This window comes from Kwoniella bestiolae, chromosome 6 (assembly GCF_000512585.2).
Source record: "Kwoniella bestiolae CBS 10118 chromosome 6, complete sequence".
Lineage (NCBI taxonomy): Eukaryota > Fungi > Basidiomycota > Tremellomycetes > Tremellales > Cryptococcaceae > Kwoniella > Kwoniella bestiolae.
This window is the reverse complement of record NC_089246.1, coordinates 1763207-1786122: the sequence shown is the minus strand read 5'-3', so window position 1 is coordinate 1786122 and position 22916 is coordinate 1763207. Positions and strand designations below refer to the sequence as shown.

Genomic DNA, 22916 nt, shown 5'->3' with positions numbered 1-22916 from the left:
CTCAGGTTCTATCGCCCAGAGGCTTATCACCATTCACCTCATTCTTACTATCAGCGGTTCTATCGCTGTCAGCTGTCGCACTATGGTTGACGGTGGGGGCTCCGGCGGTGTTTTCGCTTCTCAAAAGTAGAGTCTTCAGAACAAAGCAATTTGATAGATATTCCCAATCCTTTTCCTTCTGGGCGAGGAAGTTCTGCGCATCATACCAGTTGTGATTGCCGTCTTTGTTCTTGGTATCCCACTCTTGCATCGTAGATTCGCGAAACTCTCGATGGAATTCTTCCAGAGTACGTGCGGTAGTTCGATTGACACGGTCCACGTAAGAATCTAAATCGACCTGGTGTGGTCCAGCGGAGGATGATGCAGACATTATGCTGGTATCTTGACAATGAGATATGTGTTGATTGATGTTCAATCAAGTGGTGTGGGGATAGTGGCTAGAAGGGGGCACTGTTTGAAAAAGATTGGGTGGTCGAGATGGGTTGAATGAGATGAAGAGGCAAAAGAGGAACTGAAGCGGATTGCGCCCCTTTTTATACCTTATTCTTCTCGCCCGACAAATGATCGTGTTTGATGATACTGAGGAAGACACAACAAGGGAAAAACCTGTTACAAGGGATGTCCAGAGCAATTGACAAAGGTTGAATACAGCTTGCGAGAAAAAGGAGGAACTCAGAGCGAGCCCAAGCTAGTCGAACCCTACGTCATAGCTGTGCAAACTGACACACTGAGGGGGTTTCTTCGGGCTGTCAAAGGTTGTATCTGCCTTACAGTAAGCGTGGCGGATATACGAAGATGAAACTCTGTGATCAAGTATGAAGGACCATGAAGAGGCGATGAGATATCTACCCCTAAATCCTGGGTTGAGGAATAATCCAACATGCGAAGAGAGCGGCAACCTACCAATCTGTTGTGGTACTTCTCTAGGCACCTCCCCTTCCGGTCACTCACATGGCTACCGTATCATCTGCACTGTGGCGAGCAAATCCTACAGCTGAAGAAAGCTTTAGGCTTTGGCGATCGCAGCAAATCGCGTACAATGTATCGTGGGTTAAACCACAGCGGCTTCAAATACAACTGGATATCTTCTGTCTATTAATAGGGAATATTCGGAGGATACGATATGATCTGATATCTGTCACCTCAAGTATGTGCTGAATTGCCACAGTATCTTGACTTCATGTGAATTTATCCATCATCATTTGTGACATTCCCTAACCTTCTCAACCCTCACCTCGGCCTGATAACCCTGATAACTCTCTCCGGGCTCTTGCTCACGTGTGCCAATGCCGCTTCAGCAAAAAAACATTGATGACAGCTATTCCTGGTGCCCTACTCGACAATCACTTACTGGACCCATTCTCGTCTTTCCTTGTCCTCATATAATGATGATACAGACCAATGGCGATACTGCCCCTGCTGTACCTTTTTGGTCTTCCATAAATACCTCTTTGGTGGGGGATCACTATTCCAGTAAGATTAGACTCTAGACAACGGCTATTTACAAAATTTCTTAACTTTCTCCACCCCTACGCTAACATCGAATTCGTCTGTAAAACCAGAAGCCAGATTTTCAAACTCCTGCCAAGCTACTTCTGCCCCCTTTGAGATGTCTTTCACATATTTACAATTCCTATTGAGGGAAGCTGTCTTTTCTCTCACCTTACCAATCAGATTATCATACACATTCGATTGTTGCTCTGGGAAATTGCTGACCACTTCACACCAGTAAGAGTACGTCTTGGATTGGTATTGGGTTGTCCGACCATGAAGCGTGACCGTAGGCTGTAGTGTGTATGATGGAGCTACAGTACTTGGTGTTGTGAGGGTGTTGAGCTCGATTGAGCGCGATGTGGACATGTTGAATTGTACGAGTATAGGGTGTGATTAAGGTATCATCGTGACGAGTGGTTCACGATATTACGGATACCACTTTATATGTGCTATGAGATTGGTGGGTCATACTGCACTGACGAGTGTCATACTGTGAGCGAGTCGAGAATTTTACAGCAGAATCATTCCTCTAACACTGCCTTGGGCCTTGGCTTTGTCAAAAGAGAGGTAAAGTGCCGCTCGTCGCCCGACAGAGAAAAGACAGACGTTTTCCCTTTGAAGCACAACTGCACTACGTCACGCTGTGAGGATACTTCTTTGGGTTTGCCTTCTTGAGAAGCATCAAGATGGACCGCCACGCAAGGACACTTCTTACAAGGGAGCGATGACTACTCGTATCATCAATGGATGAGTTTGGGCTTTGTAAGGCTGTGTTGTGCAGCGTCTTTGGCAGAAGCCATCTCTGACTTTCGGTTGATCCATTGTTGGCCCACATACGTCAAGGCACAACATTACTCTGCATTTGAGACATGAAACCACTCATGCTCGCTGAGACTCGTCCCGCTGCAGACTATGATCCCCACGAATATCATACGTGATGCTCCCTGACCCCACCAACCCCCACTGCAATCCCAAACCCCCCATACCTCTCGTTGAACGTATCCGCAAATCCCCCGAACAACTCCTTGCAGTGGGATTCAGCGGTGCTCATGGACCCGGCCCTGAAGTATTTCACATTGAGAGTATCCGTCAGCTCTTTTACGTCTTTGTTCAGGAAATCTTGGAGCGTATCTTGCGAGAGTGTTATGGGGTTGCACCAGTGGCTGGTGACGGTACATCCATAGGTGTATGTGTCATATGGCTGATAGATACTCGTTCTTCCAACGCGTGTTATGGTGGGTTGAAGGGTGTGTGTTCTCGATGGATCGAGGTTGTCGAGCTCTATTTCAGGTTGTGTGCTGAACATGATTCACGAGGTTGTCTGCAATTCTAATTTAGGTATTCTGTACTTCACTCTCTTGATCGCCAAATTCGATTAATGTTGAGAACGTAGTACGTACTGTACAAGTAGTACCTGAAGAGCAAGATTATATGTACCCCTTCCTCAGTATGAAACAACAAACTTGCATGTCAGACATCCCCTACAGGAAGACCTACAAGTGTGCTGTATCAAAGGAGAGAGCGGTGGGCAGTGCGAGGGAGTACCTGCATGACCGAGCGGTTCCTTCCGAGTCGAGAATACACCTTGCCCGTGATGAGATCATATGACGCGTATGCTTCGAGGAATCACAGGGCAGAGCACTGGAAAAACCTTGCATGACGTTTGTAAATACAGGACAGAACAGGAAGTCTGTAACATAGATAAAAGTCGAGATTATACAACGGTCATATAGATATGTACAGTACCTGGCAAACCTTTACCCCTCATCATCGTCAAGTGAGAGCTGATTCAATGCAATGAATCATGCACTCAGTATGTACATTATATCGATATTCCCAGAGAACCAGTCTCCAATTCGGACCCTTCCTGCTGTAAGATACGTTTCAGATCGAAGTATTGTGCAGCCATCTTTCGAGATCCTAAGACACCAATTCGACCGAATCATGTCAGCCACTATCATTTTCAATTCTGTTATACCACAGACCCATCTCTCCGTTCCATGGTAGATAGATATCAACAGAAGAAAGGACAGCGACACTCACAGCCATCGGTAATCCACTCTTGGGGGGTCTACAACCATTCTCCATCCCAGGTGTCAAGTCCACTCTACCCCTCAATCTCTTCAATCCAGGCTCCTTCGCATACCTCCCATCGTTGTTACCTATGATATTCGCTTTCATCGATACCAAGGGAAGGTTCTGTATGTGATGTTTGGGTTTCAATGCTGTACCGGCAGAAGGTAATTGACGAGGAATGAATGGATCAACACTTTTCCTTCTTGGTATGACCCCCATTCCGATATTCTGATTCACCTCTGATCGCAACGGTCCGATACCTGATGAGCCACCCGTGGGATCTCTGCTCATCGATATAGGTTCTGGAGAAGGTTTGGCACCAAATGTAAAAGGGTGTTTCTTCACCGGTGTCTTTGGCTCGTCTTCTCCCTTGGACTGTTTGATAGGGGAATTGGCGAAACTCGAATAAGCCAATTGATCGATCGAGGGATCAGGCGCGGAGAGGATGTATGCGGTGGTGGGTGAATATGGTGTTTGGGGTTCGTCACTCGAAGGTAGATTTCTGATCGGAGTAGATAAGATTGGTTTAGTCGGAGTGACTAGACCAGGTGAAGAGGGCGCGGAGAATGCAAAGGGAGGTAAGGTGGGTGGTGAATTCGGGATCTCGAGAGAAGACGGAATGTGTAATGATGGTCTACGATTCTGAAGAGTGGTAGGACGGGGAGGTGAAGGTAAAGATTGATGTTTCTTCTCTGACTCTTTACGAGGAGTCTCCACCTGAGGTAAGACAGGCACGCCTACCATCCTTGGAGACGATTTGAAACTTTCAAAAGGGGGTAGATTCTCTCTGTGAGGCGAATCGACGGAAGTGGCTGTGGGTGTGGGCGTACCATTCACACATACTGAATTGGGGGTCAATAATCCGACTTCGCTTTCGTCTTGCTCCGCGTTGACCTGAATCTTCAGTGGAGAGGAGTTGACAGGAGCCAACCACTGCCCACTTGCGAATGATATCGGTCTAGCCAAGCCATCTTCGTTCTTCATTGTCGAGTAGACGCTGGAATATGCCGAATGGGGTACAGAGGGTTTCCTTTCCCTCGCTTCCCAATCTTCCATCGTGGTCGCTCCGGGAGTGGGTGAATCTAGGACTGTTGAGGAATTGGGATAATGACCCAAAGTCTCGAATGACTTGTTGGAGAGTGGAATACCGAAGGAATTAGGAGCAGAATGAGGTGGAGTGACAATGACTGTACCCTCTTCCTCTGTGTTGAGGGGCGAGGTACTCCTACTGGTCTGCGACATCGCATGAGCAGAAGTCGACATGGGTGTTCTCTTAGGTGGTACCGGACCTCCCTTCCGCATAGGGGCCTTGGGCGATGTGTTGCTGTTCAGAAGGGAAGAGGTGGAAGGTGAGAATCCAGAAGAAAGGGCCGCTACTTTCGCTCTCCATTCCCTTTCTGCCCTTCTCGCAGATTTGATAGATACTCTGGAAGAATGGATGGACGATGCCGAGGAGTTTCGCCTGTAGGGTGTAGGACGGAGGTAAGCGGGAGTAGCTGATAATTTCGGTATAGGCGAGTTGTCGAAATTCGCTTTATGGATTGAAGGCCTCTTGGAGTGTTGGGATCGCTTGGGGAATGTGGATGATACCTCGTTCTCATGAGGAGAGGCAGGTCTAATCCCAGCGTTCATCTCTGCTTTCTGGACCAGAGCTTCAAACTCTTTCATTGAGGTTTTCAGATCCACTTGTCCCGGTGTTCTCAACGCTTTAATACTTCCCATTGAAGGGAGTTCAGGTTCGGGTTCCGAGGGTCTACGAGAATCGCCTCTACGTTTAGCCGACAGAGAACGTATTAAACCCTTTGGCCTGATGCTGACCGGAACGACAGGTGCAGAGTGCGGAGCATGATAGAACGCGGGAGAGGATGGCGGGGGTTGTGGAGAAGTGATACGATGAGTGGGTGGAGGAGAATGGTGGAATGGATCTGGACCGGGCGAAGAGAAGGCGGAGAAGGGTAGATTAGGGTGGATCAAGGCGGAAGGAGGCTCGAATTCGGGTGAAGAGGAGGATTTCGAATTTTGTTGGCCCATCGTTTGTATCTCCTCTGAGGTAGATGTATGACTTGAGAATGTAGAGATGGAAGTGAATTGTTTGGATGAGGAGTATACTCTGGAAGGTGAGAACGATTGCTTGCGGAATGGTTTCTTCTTAAGTACGCTGTTGGATCTTGTTGGGGTAGATGTGTTTGATGATGAAGAAGAGGAAAAGAAGTTTTTTGAAAATGGGGAATGAAATGATTTAATCGTTGTTGATATATCTCGAATAGGTGTTGATGTCTCCACAGAAGGTATCATCTCGGAGTTGGCTGGTTTGGGATAACAGGTTGAATGTTCGAAAGGTATTTTGTCTCGGACTGGATGGAGCAAGTTTGAGTCAGATTCTGATCCGCCGGTCACGGGTGTGTATGGGGTTGAGCTCACTTGTCAATGTTCAATGGACGATCTAATGAGATGTATGTGTATGCATATGGAGTGGGTAAATGGGGATGATCGAGAAATGAAGATAAGAGGGGAAGGGTTGTTTACGTTTTATCTGCTATTATGATGATGATGATATATGTGTGTCGATGTACGTGTGTGGTGTGTATTTGTGTGCGTTGTGTGTTTATGCGTGTTTTCCATCAGATCAAGGGTGAGCTCGAGTGGGGAAGAAAAGAGTCTGGATCTGAGAAGAATGGTAAGTCAAGATACTGTGTACCTACAAGTGGATTGCTTTGCCTTTAGTGTGTGAATACAGTGTAGTACCAAGGTGAGCCCGTTGAAAGGTATCACCTTGACAAGAGGTAGAGTAGATGGTAAAGTCGTGTTTCCTTATACGTTTGGCTCGATCGTTGAAAGGATGATCTTCATCAGTGAGCTCAGTGGTATGCTAGGTTATTCACAACCTCCTCACCGTCATTTCCCGAAGAGTTACATGAGAGGTGTTTCATACCTCTCCGCATTTCCCTCAAACTTCAAACACCATGTATGACCTGAACTATGATGTGTTGATCCGATCAACCAACGACGTTCTAGTGCGTGTGTCAGTCACGTTTGTTGTCGTGTGATTGGCGAGTAAAGTTGATTGAAGGACGTGCTTAGCTCTGGGCTGAAACGGTGTGCGTATTTACATTGTCGGTTAGTGTAAAAGTAAACAAGGGAGGCTGAGGCTCAACACGCAAACAAAGGATCTCGGTCATGGACCTCGATCGAGTCGGTTGTTTGATTTCAGGAGCAGACTCGGATCTATTCGAGTTATTTGTCGTAGCTAGCAAGAAGACATAGAAGGCTGGAGAAGGAAGATTGAGAAAGAGAGTGGAGATTGACGAGCTGGTGAAGGGAAGGCACGGATGATCATGAGTCATCAGGATTCGTTTCCGCAATGTCGTCCATGTCGATGCGCCCACACTTCGTCATATATGCCAATCTCACCGCATCATCGAGTCTTTCCGGTACTGGAGCTCCCAAGCCAGAGCTGGAACGACCTGTCAACTCTATAGCCTACTTCCCTCCAACATGAATATGTCGGGAACGTGTGTGCGATTAGGGGTTTCGAGAGCCAAGATCGCTTCATCTCCACCATAATGCCTTCATTTCGCAGTTTGAAAATTTGGTTCTGGGACGCGTCTGCGACAAAAAGAGGCGGGCGTGACCGCATTTGCCCGAAAAACGCCGTACAGGTAGTTTTGAGGACCCTAATCAATTTTAGGGTTTCGCTTCGTTGGTGCAGTGGTAGCATGCCTCATTTGGGTTGTTCTTTCTTTCTAGATGAGATCGCAGACAGTTGAGGTGGTCCTCGGTTCAATCCCGGGACGAGGCCGCTTTTTGCGTTCCCCTACTTTCCCTGGACTATCCTGAGCATATCCAGCTCGAAATCAGGCGATTTGGATGTCAGGGAGGAGAACTAGGGTCGATAGTGGTGTTTCTCGACAACGGGGATACCTACATGCTTCAAACCTCGCCAGAGGGTGTTTACAATCTTCCTTGTGCCATTGTATGTCTTTTCTGCGTTGGTTAGGTGGGAAAATGCATGCATATGACATGGTTTGGGGTCGATTTCGAGAGGTAGGACGGAGTTGGGAGGGTTTTGCCACACTGCCACGAACCTTAAATCTTGGGCCTAAATGCATGATCCGCGCCACATTGGGTAATATTTGATTCCGTCTGGCAGGTCAAGTCTGACGTAGCTCTGAGAGTTTACCGATCTCAACTCTTGGATAATTTCAAGAGGTATGTCATAGATCCATGTACTCGAGCTGTCAAACAGTATCAAATTTTTGTTCAGTCGACAGTCACCTGCTGTATAAAGGATATCATCTCTGCTGTTGCTTTCTCACCTCTGACAAAATCAGCTTACACTGCGCAGCTACTTTTCCGTAACTCCCACGAAATCGAATTGTTCAAGAACCATGTCACTACCACCCCTCAACCCCGAAAGAACCGCTTCTGGAATCATCGTTGATCCTCAGACATTGGAGAGGGTTATACCCCAAAGCAAGAGGAAGGACGGGACGTGAGTGGTACCATTCCAAACTTCCACGGCATATAGCCTAATACCATACTGACTTGAACGCTGTCATCGTAGAGTAAGGAAAGAACAGAAAGTCCGACCAGGCTTCACCCCCCAAGAGGATGTCGGACGCTTCCGCTCATCCCGCCAGGCAGCCGAAGATGCCCGTGCCAACTCCCGCCCGACTATACCAGGATCCAACAGGCTAGGTCCACAAGCCTCAAAGTCGAAAGAGGAGAACGTCTTTGCGTCGGAACCCAGGGAGAAAACCAAGGCGCAAATTAAGAATGAGAAGCGTCGGGAGAAGAGGCGAGAGAAGGTTGCGGTTAGTTGGGATGAGGATGATGATGATGATGAGGATGTTGGGAAGTTGGACGAGGAGTTTAAGAAGGTTGATATTGCCCGACACCAACAGAATGGGGAGCAAGGGAAAACTTCAGAGAAGGGGGCGGAACAGAGTTTCCCGCCTTTGGAAGATAATGGAGGAGTACCCAACGAAAGTATCTTGGATGATATTCATGAGAGGGAAACCGAAACGAAAGATCAAAGTGCCAAGACAGCCGCCATCGAACCTGCACCTCCTGCTCCGTCAGGCTCTCAACCCGAAACTGCCTTGGAACAGAAAACCACCACCAAGCCCTCGATAGTGGATGATAGGAAGAACGAAGTCCAGCAGAAACCCCATCCCATTCAGGGTGGACGGAAAGGTCCGATAGGGCTGGCAAACCCTCCACCAATAGAGGAACCCAGACCTTCCAGAGCGGATACCAACGACTGGAGGACGGCGGGGAGGAAACCCTCTAGAGGTGGGAGACAACAATCTAATAGGGGAGGATCACAGAATCAGGGAAATAGGCAAGGTCAGAATCAAGGGAATAAGCAAAACCAAAATCAAACCAAACCTACACCTGCTCAGCAACAACCGAGAGAACGGAAAGAATACAAAGTCCGAGAAGGGGGTGCAAATGATATCTCGTCATTGGCTAGTAGAGTTAAGAATCTCGTGGTGGCTAATACTGTTGGGAATGCTTCAAGGGAGGGGACGAAGAAGGACGATGGGAAGGCTTCGGCTTAGGTTGTGGGTATGGTAGTCAAGGGTCGAGGTTGATAGTGGAAGGATGCGATTTTTGGAGGTATGTCTAGTCAGGACGAGGTACTAGAAGCTAGGATGAGAAGCAGACTGAAAAGGGGAAGCATATCATATAAGATTATCTATCTGTCTTGCACAAAATGTATCAATACCATATTGGGAAGATTTAGCGAGAAGGTAATATATTTAACAACGAGAAATGCATATTTAATACTCCTATAATCATGCTAATTTCTAGGACCTGTTCTATGTGCATCTTACAACTCTATCTACCGTGACCATATACCCCTCCATCTCTCATTCCATTATCTCCCCGATCATCGAAATTTGCTAACTCGATTACTCGACCTTCGTCCCGAACACCCGACCCAACAAGACCCTCCTCAACTCATCGATCCCCGGAGTCTTCACAATAACCCAAGGAAGTTGTCTCGCCTTATCAATCTTCTCACCCATCCTACCCGTCTCCTCATCCTTCTTCCCAATCCCAAAACTCTTCAGATCCTCATCCTTGGACCTATCAGTATTATTCGACTCCCCCGTCCCCCTTCTATCAATCACGCACATCCCCCTCGTCAACTCCCCAATACGTTCGATCTTGAAATCCCTTTGGGTCAACTTCCACCCATCTAAAGGCGGGGAATTGCGCTTCTGCATAGCGTGGGCGAGGGCATACCACACCGCCACGGGATCATGCATCTCCATTGAATCTTCCAGACCGAAACTCGCTTGCAATCCCCTAACTCTAACTAACATGGCAGATACGAATGCCTGCAGTGGACTTGGTTCCTCGTCCGTTTCAACGATCACTCCCCTGGAGTTGGGGATCCTGACGACAGATGGATGGATAAGGTCGGAGAATGGGATGGCGTGTGGGGTGGTTATGTCCAATGGCGCTAGGATGAGCTCGAACAAACCCGCTTTGCACCCTTCCAACATCTCGGATGCGGCGAAGGGGTCGGCGAAGCAGTTGAACTCGGCTGTGGCTGAGGTGTTTCCTGGGTGGTCGAGGGCGCCACCCATCCATACGATTCGGGAGACACGAGAGAAGGATTTGGGGTCGGTGCGGAAGGCGTGGGCGAGGTTTGTCACTGTGTTGGCCATTAGGATAGTGCATCATTGGGGTGAAGGGCGATATGAGAGGATGATTGTGAAAGGCAAGACGCCAATGCATTCAGATCGAGTCCAGTCCTGAGTCTGACGCCATTCCTTGTGTACGCGTTTGCCGTGGATGATCAGACATAGAGATCCACTTACATGGTCCCAAGGCTACGATCACCACCGAGTCATCGTCCTCTTCTCGCAGTATATCCAGCATAACCTCATGAGAGGGTTTCTTGGAAATCTCCAGATGCTCGTGAGGGGTAGAAGCATCAAGTTGGGGAGGGGTGAAGTGAGGGTGGGTTTCAGTGATGTTTGATAATCCGTCTGGACCGTGCTGTGCAAAGGCGAGTACTATCAGTTATATTGATCATCTCCCGTTTCCGAGCAATCACGTCATTCCCACAACAGAATGATAAACGGAAAGAGGCATGAAAGGTTGAAGGTTGTTTGTGTAGATGGTCAGTACCCACAAAATACGCCGCCACAGCCTTCTCACCCCCAATCGGCCCATCCTCACCCAACGCCAACATCGTCCTATTACTCGTATCTGCCAAAGCCCCATATCGTGACTGAGCATCAGGTATCTGTTCGACCTCCTTCGACAAGCTATGATAGATCTTCAACAGGTTGCCATGAGCCACGGGAGCATGGGTGTTTCCGAAGACTATGGATATGAGGAGGACCTGTAATTCGGGGGAGGAGAGGGAGAGGAGGATCGCGAGGACGTCGTCTACTCCTGGGTCTGTATCTAGGATGATCTTTTGGGGCATTCTGTCTTTCTCTGAGAGGTTGGGAGTTCTGGGTGTGGTAAGCTGTATGTGGTGTATCCTGTTGCGAGTTGTTTATGTAGCGGTGATGTGAGGATGAGAGAAGGATTGACAAGAAAGCAGACAACGTTTATATACTCGTACTGTATCACCTCACTCATTCAGATCCCCTATCTATGCGGAGATGCGGAGATTCACCACATGTCCGTACAACATCTTCCCATTTACCCCGCATCCATCCAGACATATTCAACTTTTTCCTCCCTTCTCTTCTTTCGTCCTTCTATCCTTTCTATTTTCCCAGCTCAGCTTGACAGATAGTCACGATGCCATCAAGATCATCCGGCGATATCGGACCACTCCTCAACGGTGCACTGGATAATGCCCAGATACCACATCAATCGTTATGCGTGATAAGCGATAGTACATCTTTCTCGGGGTTGAATGTTTTCAAAGAGGTTTTAAGCAGGGGTATAAGGAGGTGGGTCGAGCGAGATCTCTCGGCTATTCTGTCTGTGAAGCACAATAATGATAGCTGACGAGGGAGTTTTCGCTTGTAGAGGAGAAGAAACAACCTTGATATCGGTGTTACATCCCCCTGAGATACTCTTACCTCCCTCTTCATCTTCTATGGGCTCGAAGATCAATGTGGTGGATTTGACGAATACCATCAATGGGTATAGCGATGAAGACGTATCTATAGAATTTATCAGAGAAAAGATCTTCTCTGCATGTAAGCTGTGTGAAGATTGGTAAAGTCAACGAGTCAACGAAGCTTATTTTTCCACCGATCTAGATACCTCCGGACAGATATTCATAGACGCCTTGGATATCCTCTCAGAAGATTACTCCGCATCAAAAGTCCTCTCCCTGATCAAAGCCATCCTAAACAGCATTAAGAAAGTCAAAGGTGAGCTCGGTCGGCCAAACCCTCCACTCTCCCAGATCATCAAGCTAACCCTTCTACCTTGTAGCCCCCTCCCGGCTGATCCTCCTCCTACCTCCCAACTCACCAATCTCCCAAACCCTCCTAACCCCCTCGTTCCACTCCACCCTCACCCTCCTCACACCCCACTCTCCACCCCTAGTCGAACATCTCTCGAAATCATACCTCTCTCCCATTAGTGCAATCCCCTCACCGAACCTATGGATGATCCTTGAAAACACCACCAAGCGATCCACCCATACCGACATGGCATTGAAGGCTTCAAATGAGAAAGTCGAATTTGATCCGACCTGGTCTCTTGGTGGGTCTGCCATCATACAGGTCCTCGTGCGCAAACCTACTGGAGGGATCAAGGGTATAAGTAGATCACTTGAGGGAGTTAAGGTGTTAGAAGAAGGGGGATTGAAGGTTGTACAGCTGGATGAGCTTGTGGATTTGAACCCATTGTCCAAACCGCTCAGTGCGGGAGGAGGGGAAAAGACGATGAACACGCATTCGGAGTTGGATCTACCCTTCAATCTCAGTTTGACGGATGAGCAGAAATCCAAGAGAGCACAGGTACCGTTGCCTTACGCTCATGAGGGAGAGGGGGCTAGTGGGGATTTGATTTGGGAGGATGAGGAGGAGACGGACGATGAGGAGATATAGCGTTGTTTTACGTGCAGTACAGTAATGAACATCGAAGGGTTTATACAAAGTCATGATATGATTTATTGGATGTCATGTGTTTGGAACGAATTTGCAGGGTATGAATGCATCCGTTTATCGTTATCAGCTATGGATGAGGTGAAGATGGAGGTCTATGATTATGTGAGAGAGAGAAAGATGTGTATGCTGTTTGTGTGATCGCTATGGATGCTGTCTATCCTAAGTCTGAGCAAGATTTATTCGTCTCCAACAAGTCTAAGTCTCTTCCTCTAGAAAGTCGAGTCGTCCAATTCGGGTCTATAGTAGAACGCCTCCAAAGCATAGAGGAAAGCGAATATTATGAATGCTGCGGAGCCCAGTAATGAGACTGCAATTTGGTACAAGAAAGACGTCAGCCTTTGTCTTTACATCTCGATAGGCAATGCCCTATGATGGGTGACGGTTGACTTACTATGCTTTACTGATATCTTGGTGGACAAATACCTTCCGCCTATCACTGCTCCTGCTGTACATAGACCGTGTCCTAGGATCGTACCGAATGCGATGACAGGGACGCTCTGTGAGTCAAGGTAAGAGAATTAGCATGGGGTTCAGATCATTGGACCATATGTGTAGGTGACCGTAGGGATGACAGATGATTCTAGGTTTAGGAGGATATACAAGGATGACATTTGTTTATCGCAGAACAGGAAATCATCTTGGCAGTGATCCATATAATATTATTATCATTATCAAGGGAGAGACTCCACTCACATGAGCACCACCCATAGCAATAGTAGTAATCTGGGACCTATCCCCCCACTCCCCCAAAAACGTCAATACGAACGCCTGCGCGAAGACAGGATTCGTAAGTAGTTGAAGCGTATTCCTGCATCTCTCCTTGAACGCTACACTCCAATTTCTCTCTTCCAGCGGTCCAACCCCACCTCCATTTGATTTCGAGCCAGATAGGGGGAAATGTATACTGGGACCAGATTTGTATTTTGGTAACTTCGATGTCCTAGTTGAAGGCGATGAGGGGATATCGGCCGCTCCTCCCCCACTTAGCACTTTCCCTTCCTCCAACGATTCTAGGGGGATGTTTGAGCTTGTCCCTCTCGCGTTGTGGGTATCGTGTACTGCTGAGTCTTCTTCGAGCTCTTCTTCCACTTCGCGCATCTCGTCTTGCATGTGGGAGCTTCCTGAGGACATGGAGAAGGATTCTTGGAGCATTTTGAGGCCGAATATCAGGAAGAGGATGGAGGCTGCCCAGAGGGTCCATACCTGTTAGTGATCAAAAGGGAGTCAGCATGGATCCATTTGACAAGGTTGAACGATCATGTGTTTATAGATAGATATAAGATTAAGGAAATAATGGAATCCATTTGACCTTCCAAACGAGGAATCGTAACAAAGAGAATGCCTATCCCTTCTTGACGATACTCCCTCGCTTCGCTCCGTCGTGTCGTATCGCACTCACCTTAGGTATCAGCCCCAGAATCACCCTCCCCAACGCAGCACTCAATATACTCATAACCACCAGACTCGCGAACGCCCCTCCGAAAACTGTTACTCGGGGATGTCGAGTCGCCATAATAGCAGCTATCAGGAAGGTCTTGTCCCCTATTTCGGATACTACGATCATGACGAATGCCTTGAACAGGGCGTCTGTATACGACGACATAGCAGATCAGTTTCGACGCTTTAGGAACAGGTACACTTTGGAGAGTGCCTGTGATGTGTAGATGGATACGGAAGTTGGAGCTAGAAGGAGCAGATCAAGAGACAGACATACCAAAGTTTGAGTCGCCCTCTTTTATCTCTGCCATTTTGGGTGGTGTATCCTCTGGCCGTCTTGTGATATAGCTAGTAATATGAGATACGTCGTAGGTCTGGTGATATATGCTACTGAACAGAAATCAAAGGAGAGATTATCCACTCGATACACGTCGCGACTTTGCAGAGTGTCACCAACCGCTCAACAAACATTTCACGAGGCGAGGCGAGGCGGACATCACCGCTGACCGGGGCTGCGAGGTTGTATGCCTAACCAGCCAGAATTGAAGCCGGATGCCTAACAGATGATGACATAACAGGTACGGTCCAGGCTTAGCACGAGACGATCACTCTTATTTACCCCACACCCTAAACAATAAACAGGATAAATGACGACTCATGCAGATCACAGATCACCATAGACACATGATGGGATTCGATCGACTTGACTCTTTCTCTCCTCTGATGCTGTACTCTTACTGTTGCCAAGTATCAACAACCCCGACAAATCCCCACAGAATACATGTAAAGCTGTGGAGGAGTATGTGTATCACGATATCAACTTTATGAACTTTATTTCATTATAACCCGAACCCATTCGTACTGTACGTACTCCACTGGAACGTGCTGTTTGTTTCCCATACATTCATAAGCAGTGCAATGTATTGCTACAATACACGCATTCCTCATTCTTCTTCTTCATTCCTTTTTTCTTCTCTTACAACGTACCAAGCAGCATCATCACATCCACTTACATCGGAATCCCGTTATATCCTACTCGCACGGTGCTTTGTACCCCACTCATCTCATAGCATCATAAACACGAGTTATAGGTTCAAATATAACTTATCCGAGCCAAAGGAGGGTTAGGTTACAACAGGTTACAAACTGAGCTCGTATATGTAACGCCAGGTAAACAAACAAACATAACAACACCGTCATCAGCATCATTAACCAACGCCGCTCATCAAGCATCCTCATCGATCCAAACTCAACTCAGCCAAGAGAACCAAACTCGAGTAGACCGGTTGACCGTCATAAGGATAGGATAGGATAGAACCTTATCAGGGGGATGTCTTGAGATATCATCACGACATCATTCAACGACGATATCAATAACCTCTTGGTTCACTTCCGAAAAGACATTACTATTCACTTTACAAGGCAAGACAGACCAAGATGAAACCCTCACCCACATTAATCCCTCGTCTCCTCCCTATCCTCAAACACGTCCCCACCGCCATCACCACTGCTACTTCATCGACCTCTTCCCTCCTATACTCGTCTCCTATGCATCGACAACAAGAGCAGGGTGGTAGTAACCCGATTCCAGCTCAGCATATCAACCAAAGTCATAGTCATAGTCATCCTGAAGAAATGATTGGAAACGGAAACGGATGGGGTACATGGTGGTTACCCAATCCCAACACCAGTATGAAAAGTACCAAGATCAATGACAACAGGGTGAGTCCAAGTGACATGATACACTCTATCCTATCCTCCCGTCCTAGTCCTTGCATGAAGGCCCAAATTCATATCACATGCACGAGAGACTGATGATTGTCAATGTCAATCAAACGCAGATACGTAAATCTTCCAACAACGATCATACCCACCTTCAAACCTCTCTGACATATCATAATCATCCCCATCAAACACTCATCACCTCGAGTCCAAATCTCCAGAAAGACCAGAACTTAATACGGTCTACCACCTCGATCTCCACCACCAACCCGAAATCAAAGTCAAAAGAACAAACCAAGACGGAAGAAGATCATACCCCGCATGTACCTCCCCCTACGATAGCATGGAACGACTACCTCTCGATGGTCTAGCTGATATCTGAGGATGTAGTGTAGAAGGGTAGAATGGGTGGATCAATACACGATGAAAAATCATTTACCCAATCTTCCAAGAGGATACGACCTAAAATACTAAACAAAAGCTCAAAGGATCGAGCATCATTCTATTCGTTTACTGTACTTGTACAATGGACAATTCATCATTCATTTGTATATACACGATAACCATATTTCTTATTATACATTCCTGTTGTTTGTTCTCATATCGAAAACATCAGAACGTATTTGTTTATTCTCCTCTTTGTACTGTACACCTGACCTTTGTACCGTGATTTATTCTATGACATATTACATTTATACGTTGCATCAAAGAGAGACTCATCCCATCCGAACACTACCAAAACCCAGATCCCAGAACACTACCAACCAAACCAATCTGTAAGGAGAACAAGAAGAAGATGTTGTATATACTAAAAACTGGTTGTTATGCGGGGTATATCCATATCCTTACGATGTAAATTACTCTTATCCCTTTCCTTTATCCGTATCGCCATCTAATAGCTTTTATATCTGTCCTGTCCGCAACTCGACCTCTGTGTTCTTGTGACTTTTCAGAGTCGTCATTGGTCTACCCAAACATCCTCCTCCAGATCTCATCGCCCACTCTCTTTCTCTCCGCCCCAGCACCCTGCTCACCACTCATCAACGATTTATTCTCGATGGCTCGTCGACCTAGGAAGGGCATCACCTCTGCTAATTTACCGTAGGCGATGTACTAGAAGGATGAAATATGAGAAATTAGTAAGTATGCTCTCACCGAGTCAAGCTATCTCTAAGGTAGCATGCCTTAGTCAGAAAAAGGCAATTAAAGTGGTAAACCCACCTTGATAGCTACTGGTCGACCGTCGAAGACGAATTTGGATGCCATCTTATCGGTCAGGTCGTCTTTCATACCTAAGTGTGCGATACAGATCAGCTCATATATCAAAGATAGCACACGAGAATGAAGGAGATCAATCTGGACGGAACAACGACGGAAGAAGCATGATCCAGATCGAAGTGGAAGAAGGCCATGGTGACGCATATGGAGAGAGCCAACTTACCATACAACTGAGCAACCCCAACTTTCCCAACCACATCATCCCTCAACTTCAACCTCCCCGTCCCATCCTCCAACTCACTAGCCAAACCAACCTGCTTCAACCCCTCACAGATGAGGTCGCACGAGTCAGGGTTGTGTGTGCCGAAGATAACAGAAAGGGCCAATTCGGGATGAGGCGAGGCGAGTTGGGTGGAGAGGGTGGAAATGACTGTGTTGAGGGAACCGTTATATGAGGAGTCGGTGGCTGGTTTGCTGTGATATGTCAAAGCATCAGTAATGTAGTACTACGGGTGTACAACTTTCTTTGGAGGAAAGAGGGTGAGAATAAGGTGAGGAATATACTCACTCAGGCCAGATGGGATCAGCACCCTCTCTGCCCTCCTTCTTCCACTTCTTCCGCTCTTTATCAAAGTACGCTCCTCGCACCAACTTGATACCCAATGCATAACCGTTTTCCTCGGCGTGTTTCAAGGCAGCGACGAGGTGAGTAGGTTGTCGGGTAAGGTACGATTGGTATGTGCCGCTATATGTGATATGATCTATTAGCCCACATCCCTTGTCTAGGTGAACCCTTCGCTTTACTGTTACACAATACACAGAAGCGTGATGGTTGGATGTTGGGGTATGAAATGAAGCTAAAAAAACCAAACTCACTAGATCAAAGGTCCTCTCCAGTTCTTGAACTCCTCTGAACCCTTTGCAGGGGGTTTATTGAATTCAGCGGAAAGTAAGGTGGTATAGGCGTCGAGGGCAGGTTGCATCCATGTATACTCGGCGTCGACCAAGAGGACGATACTGAATCGCAAAAATCAAATAGCATGATATTTCTTATAAGCAGGGAGTTGAGAATTATCTAGATGATTTTGCGATAGCACTCACCCATTCTCCTTCGCAACCTGTCCAATCTTCTTCAACTTCCCCCACAACCTCCCCAATTCCTCCAAATCCCCCTTCCTAAGCCCCTCATCAGTGTGCAATACACCCATAGATCCCAGTACCCCATTAAGAGATAATAGCTCCTTGCCATCTCCCATGGACGGGTCCCGAGCTACGATCCGGGCATCAGTAGATTGCGGTGTACCTGGGTATGGTACCTGGGGGGGAGCGTTGGCAGAGATGGGTTGGGAGGAGGTGGTCAGAGGTCGGACTCGGAGGAGGGTGGTGGATGCTCGTGTGAGGATTGGTGGGTCGATGAGACCGGTCTATACGTTTCACAAGATAAGCATCAGCACTCCATTCTTGATCCTTGTGCAAATTCAGGATAGTATTGTGACTTGGGTAAAAGAGAAGTGAGAGCAAACATACAACTTTCAAAGCGAAGCTCGTCGCCCCCCTATCTTTCTCAGGCAAACTCCTCTCAAACTCTCCCGATTTCTCCAGCGCCCTAAAAACCTCTTGTAATCTCTCCTCCCTCAATGATTCCTCAAGATCAGCAGCCTCGTCTTCCCGTATGGCCGACCCAAGATCAGCCTCAGCACTGTAATTCAACATGGACGCTACACCCCGTTCATGCAGGGATTGCATAGTCGTCAAGCATTCCTCGACGTTTTCTCCAGGTACAAACTGTCCAAAGAACGTTTGTCTTACTATCGCCTCTGTCAGTGCCTTTAGACCGGGGACGTACGAGTGGGTGAATGCGTGGAGGATTGTTGGGGAGTAATCTACCAGACCGGGAAGACAGATCATCGTGTATACCAGGTATGATCGTAGGAGGGAAGAGAAGGATGATGATTCGAGGGAAGATTTAGGTACGGCTGCCTTGGAGGTGGAAATGGAGTCATCGGAGTCGGCTGAGAGAGTTGGCATGATTAGGAGGGAGGCGGGTATACCGAGGGCGTAGGGAAGATATCTTCTGTATTGCGATTTGGATGAACCAGAGCCAGAACCGGAAGCATTGGAGGTGGAGGTGGTGAGTGATCTGAATGCGGATGAGGAAGAGGATGAGCACGAAGGGGCGGATCTTGAGATCAACCTTGATGGTTGGGTCCGAGCTATTGCTCTTGATGATCGAGAGACAGCGAGGAGAGGGGAGAGTGACATTTTGTTGGTGATCGTAGTTGTGGAGGGTACCGATCTTTTCGTTGTCAAGCTATTGTTACTAGTGATGAGTTACCAAACTCAATTTTATTGTTTGTCAATGTTGATGGGGTGATGTGCCTTTTGATCCTTTATATACCTTTGGCCAAGGGGGTTTTTGTCAACTCGACCGCTGATGATGGTGAAGAAGCGAACGGTATATATTTTCTACACAAGGGGAAAGAACTATACACAGGTGTAGTTGTTTGTTATTTATCTGCTGTTGGTTGATCGAGGTGTAGTTGAGTGATAGAGAAAATGATCAGATGATAACTAGTAGAGTCAAGTGCTTATCATTACCATCAAAAAGGCTATAGAGGATACGAGTACACCTTCCTTTGTAGCGATTTGAACTCCTTTGGTCGTTTCCAACTTTTTTCTATTACCACATTACCACACCCTCATGTCTCGGAGCTATGCGCGATTGTTCCCTTCCCTTGTCTCCTTCTGCTCAGACGAGCTCCACCGTACAGAGCAGCCAACCTATAAGTAAGACCATGGTGCGTGCGTTGGCTCCTGCATCAAGCACGAAGCACGAATGCCGTTGCCCTCGATATCAGTTGGGTATCCGGCAATGCCGCTTTAAGCTTTATGTGTGTAGATCGGTAATAGACATCTACCACGTGTTCGGGTTCTGCTTTGGTATTATCCGAACCACTCGCTTCTTTCAGTTTGTAGGGGGCACTCTGCATAATGTCTTTGTCTTTGTCTGAGTTGAAATGGTCCAGCTCAGATGGTGGATGATCATTTGACCGGAAGAGAGCCAATGGCATGACCATATGAAGCATCCCCACCCCAGCCAGGATGTCAACTTGCCTGATCAGAGAACGTTCCGAATGGTCAAAAACCCACAGCCATAGTCAGAATTCCCCCTCCATAGTGAAAAACCCTCCAACCCAATCAAGAATATTCCCCTACTGTCAAGAATCCCGCAGGGCAGTCAAAGAAATTCCATCCGTGGTCAAAAACTGAGTAGTGCAGTCAAGAATACGCAGATATCTGGTAAGAACGGCTATTCCGATACCCCTACCCTTCCAACCATTTCGGTGAGCCAAGTGTTTGAGGATAGCTGTGCCTGACTATCCTTAGTCTTCGGTTGAACCGCTGTACGAGATTTCACTGGATTTCGGACATGCCCGATGAAAAGGCACATACTACCATTGAAAGAATTAACGAATCTACTTTATAGCACCGGGAGGGACTCAATGTGGACGGAGGGATCATGGTCAGATGGCAGTATCTAGCCAATAACGCAGACGACTGTACCGTCCTATCGCCAATCAAGGTCCCTCGGTGATAATCACACATACTTGTATACACATAGTACAAGACAAGATATCAACAATCCTCCTCTACCGTTCATCCGTAAGGTCATCCAATCTACGTTCTATTAATCTATCCGTTCTAACCCCTATCGTCCCGAAGCGTTGGATCCTCTCCTCGAACCATCATGGGACGATGAAGGGATATCCAGCAAATCCCCACTACTCCCTTTCCTAGTCACGTTGGCATCTCCATCCTCGTCCCCTATCACAAATTCGTTACTATCGTTACTACGCACAGAATCATAGCTGTAATGTTCACCTCTCAATGTCGGTCGATCAGAGTGCGGAGGAGGGATGGGCGAGGGGGATCGTGAGAAGGGGAGGGACTCGGGGTCGGTGGGTTGGGCGGGGGGGAGGGGTTTGGTACGTGACATCTATTCACGGAATCAGCATGAGCATGAGCGATTGTTTGGGAGCATATGGGGGTCGAGGATAGGATATCATTCTCCAAGGTGTAGGGGATAGGGGGAACATGAGGCGAAAGTATAGGGGTAGAACACTCACCGTAGCCCAAAGTGCCGAACTTAGAATAATTACCGTCCCCAACATACTCAAGAACGAGGGTATAGTCTGCCAAATTAGAAATTCCAGTACCAGAGAAAATACCACCTGAGTGTATATGGCGATACCTGCTCGCCCGGCTTTCTCGCGCTGGAGGCCGAGGGTAAGTAGAGTTTGGCCGCAGAACCCGAATATCTATGAGATGTGATTAGCCAACGTCGCATACTGGGACAGAAGGTAGAAAGCAGAGATGACTGTGTTGCTGAATTCATGGTATCATACCCGATGTGATGATTGGAAGAATAAACTTACACCTATCGTAATGATGAATAAGAAATCTCTAAAATTATGCACGAACACTGTAGGTTGAGGATTGAATAGCATGTATCTATGTGCAATCATCACATAGTCAACATCTCATCTCTTCATTGGGGGGTTCTGTACGAGGAAATGGACACGGGTGACTTACAGCCCTGTACAGATCGTACATAGATAAGAGAAGTATCCGATAGAATGTAATGCATGGGCTTTATCGCCTATCCCTCGAATGGTGGTATCTGCACACAATGGAAAGGATAGAAATTATCGTCAGCGGATGTCTCCAACTATCCCTCCAAGTATGCAAGTCAAAAAAATACCCGAGGCATTCGTCCAACTGTACCCCTCCGCCTCAGATCATAGATTGACTTTGATATCGCCAAGAAGAACCACACTCACAAGCAACGGCCGTAAAGAAAACACAGACAAATGCCCAAGCGACCGAAACAGCCCTCTGGGGAGTTTGGATCCCCTCTGTATCTCCCTCCCCAGGCGGAGGCGGCGGCAAATCCAATCTCGTCCCTCCCCCTGGTCCTCCTGCGTGCGGTCCATCTTCTGAGAGACCACCAAATATGAATGTCGGTCTTGAGACTAATACCACTCCTGCCAAACAGCAGAAACCAGCTACGACCTCCCTCCAACTCATCTTCTCATTTAACAGTAGATACCCCAATAATGCGGTAAGGGTCGGAGCGAGGAACTGAATCGTCACTGCGTCTGATACCGTCAACCCTCTCAAGGCCTGATACATCCCCAATAATCCCATGAACCCAAAGAACCCTCTGAGAAGGAGGAGCCGTCTAATCCCTTCTGGACCAAGTATTGGATTTTTATCTTTAATTACGAAGATGAGGGAGAGCACGCAGAACAGCGAGGTTATGCTCATCCTCACGAAAATTAGAGTGAAAGCTGAGATCTTCGTGGTGGAGAGGAAGTACTTTACGGTGAGTGACATTAGGACCATGAATAGCTGAGCGGCGGCTACGAGGGAGAGACCGACGTTCTGGGAGATGAAGTTTGTTAGTTGGGGTGGGAGATTGTCGTATATCCTTTCCAGTCGGGTGGAGAGGAGGGAAGGTTGTGACGTTGAGGGGAGCTGAGCTGGTTGGGCGGTGGGAGGTGAGTCGAGGGTTAGAATGGTGTGTGAGGGTTGGGTGGTTTTGCGGGATACTGGGGAAAGAGGGACGGGGACGGGGGCTGGGAGTAGTGGTTCGGAGATTGACATGATGGTTATGTTGGGTTATGTTGTGGAGTGATAAGTTTCGTTAAGTATCGTTATGATCGTTATTGTAGTGAGATTGACATTGGTGTGATACAAGATGATTTTCGAAGAAAGTGATTTTCAAGCCAATGTCGAGGGACAATAGCGGAGTCCTAATTCTTGGGTGATCGAGGGCGAACAATGGGACCTTGGATATATGGG

At 47.5% G+C, this 22916-nt stretch overlaps 10 protein-coding genes across 10 annotated transcripts; 3 read left to right on the top strand and 7 right to left on the bottom strand.

The window, feature by feature from the left end:
• Position 1: 1 nt before the first annotated feature.
• On the bottom strand, positions 2-370 carry I302_107861 (uncharacterized protein; the record flags this gene model as incomplete). Its single annotated transcript, XM_019193010.1, has 1 exon — positions 2-370. One exon carries the CDS (start codon positions 368-370, stop codon positions 2-4), a length of 369 nt encoding a protein of 122 aa, XP_019044487.1.
• Positions 371-1497: 1127 nt separating this feature from the next.
• On the bottom strand, positions 1498-1860 carry I302_107860 (uncharacterized protein; the record flags this gene model as incomplete). The annotated part of the gene is made up of 1 exon (XM_019193011.1): positions 1498-1860. The coding sequence occupies one exon, from the start codon at positions 1858-1860 to the stop codon at positions 1498-1500; it is 363 nt and encodes a 120-aa protein (XP_019044488.1).
• A 1518-nt stretch (positions 1861-3378) lies between these two features.
• On the bottom strand, positions 3379-5601 carry I302_107859 (uncharacterized protein; the record flags this gene model as incomplete). The annotated part of the gene is made up of 2 exons (XM_065870552.1): positions 3379-3414; positions 3538-5601. 2 exons carry the CDS (start codon positions 5599-5601, stop codon positions 3379-3381), a joined length of 2100 nt encoding a protein of 699 aa, XP_065726624.1.
• Positions 5602-7958: 2357 nt separating this feature from the next.
• On the top strand, positions 7959-9134 carry I302_107858 (uncharacterized protein; the record flags this gene model as incomplete). Its single annotated transcript, XM_019193013.1, has 2 exons — positions 7959-8062; positions 8135-9134. The coding sequence occupies 2 exons, from the start codon at positions 7959-7961 to the stop codon at positions 9132-9134; spliced, it is 1104 nt and encodes a 367-aa protein (XP_019044490.1).
• A 354-nt stretch (positions 9135-9488) lies between these two features.
• Positions 9489-11023, bottom strand: I302_107857 (uncharacterized protein; the record flags this gene model as incomplete). Its single annotated transcript, XM_019193014.1, has 3 exons — positions 9489-10240; positions 10407-10587; positions 10724-11023. 3 exons carry the CDS (start codon positions 11021-11023, stop codon positions 9489-9491), a joined length of 1233 nt encoding a protein of 410 aa, XP_019044491.1.
• A 323-nt stretch (positions 11024-11346) lies between these two features.
• Positions 11347-12614, top strand: I302_107856 (uncharacterized protein; the record flags this gene model as incomplete). The annotated part of the gene is made up of 4 exons (XM_019193015.1): positions 11347-11501; positions 11581-11753; positions 11817-11930; positions 11995-12614. 4 exons carry the CDS (start codon positions 11347-11349, stop codon positions 12612-12614), a joined length of 1062 nt encoding a protein of 353 aa, XP_019044492.1.
• A 269-nt stretch (positions 12615-12883) lies between these two features.
• On the bottom strand, positions 12884-14422 carry I302_107855 (uncharacterized protein; the record flags this gene model as incomplete). The annotated part of the gene is made up of 5 exons (XM_019193016.1): positions 12884-12981; positions 13066-13171; positions 13368-13877; positions 14074-14261; positions 14389-14422. 5 exons carry the CDS (start codon positions 14420-14422, stop codon positions 12884-12886), a joined length of 936 nt encoding a protein of 311 aa, XP_019044493.1.
• A 1126-nt stretch (positions 14423-15548) lies between these two features.
• On the top strand, positions 15549-16204 carry I302_107854 (uncharacterized protein; the record flags this gene model as incomplete). The annotated part of the gene is made up of 2 exons (XM_019193017.1): positions 15549-15833; positions 15953-16204. The coding sequence occupies 2 exons, from the start codon at positions 15549-15551 to the stop codon at positions 16202-16204; spliced, it is 537 nt and encodes a 178-aa protein (XP_019044494.1).
• Positions 16205-16799: 595 nt separating this feature from the next.
• On the bottom strand, positions 16800-19313 carry I302_107853 (uncharacterized protein; the record flags this gene model as incomplete). The annotated part of the gene is made up of 7 exons (XM_019193018.1): positions 16800-16946; positions 17055-17125; positions 17275-17525; positions 17620-17796; positions 17928-18068; positions 18153-18475; positions 18579-19313. The coding sequence occupies 7 exons, from the start codon at positions 19311-19313 to the stop codon at positions 16800-16802; spliced, it is 1845 nt and encodes a 614-aa protein (XP_019044495.1).
• A 1447-nt stretch (positions 19314-20760) lies between these two features.
• Positions 20761-22718, bottom strand: I302_107852 (uncharacterized protein; the record flags this gene model as incomplete). Its single annotated transcript, XM_019193019.1, has 5 exons — positions 20761-21048; positions 21179-21370; positions 21488-21563; positions 21645-21732; positions 21893-22718. 5 exons carry the CDS (start codon positions 22716-22718, stop codon positions 20761-20763), a joined length of 1470 nt encoding a protein of 489 aa, XP_019044496.1.
• Positions 22719-22916: the final 198 nt, after the last annotated feature.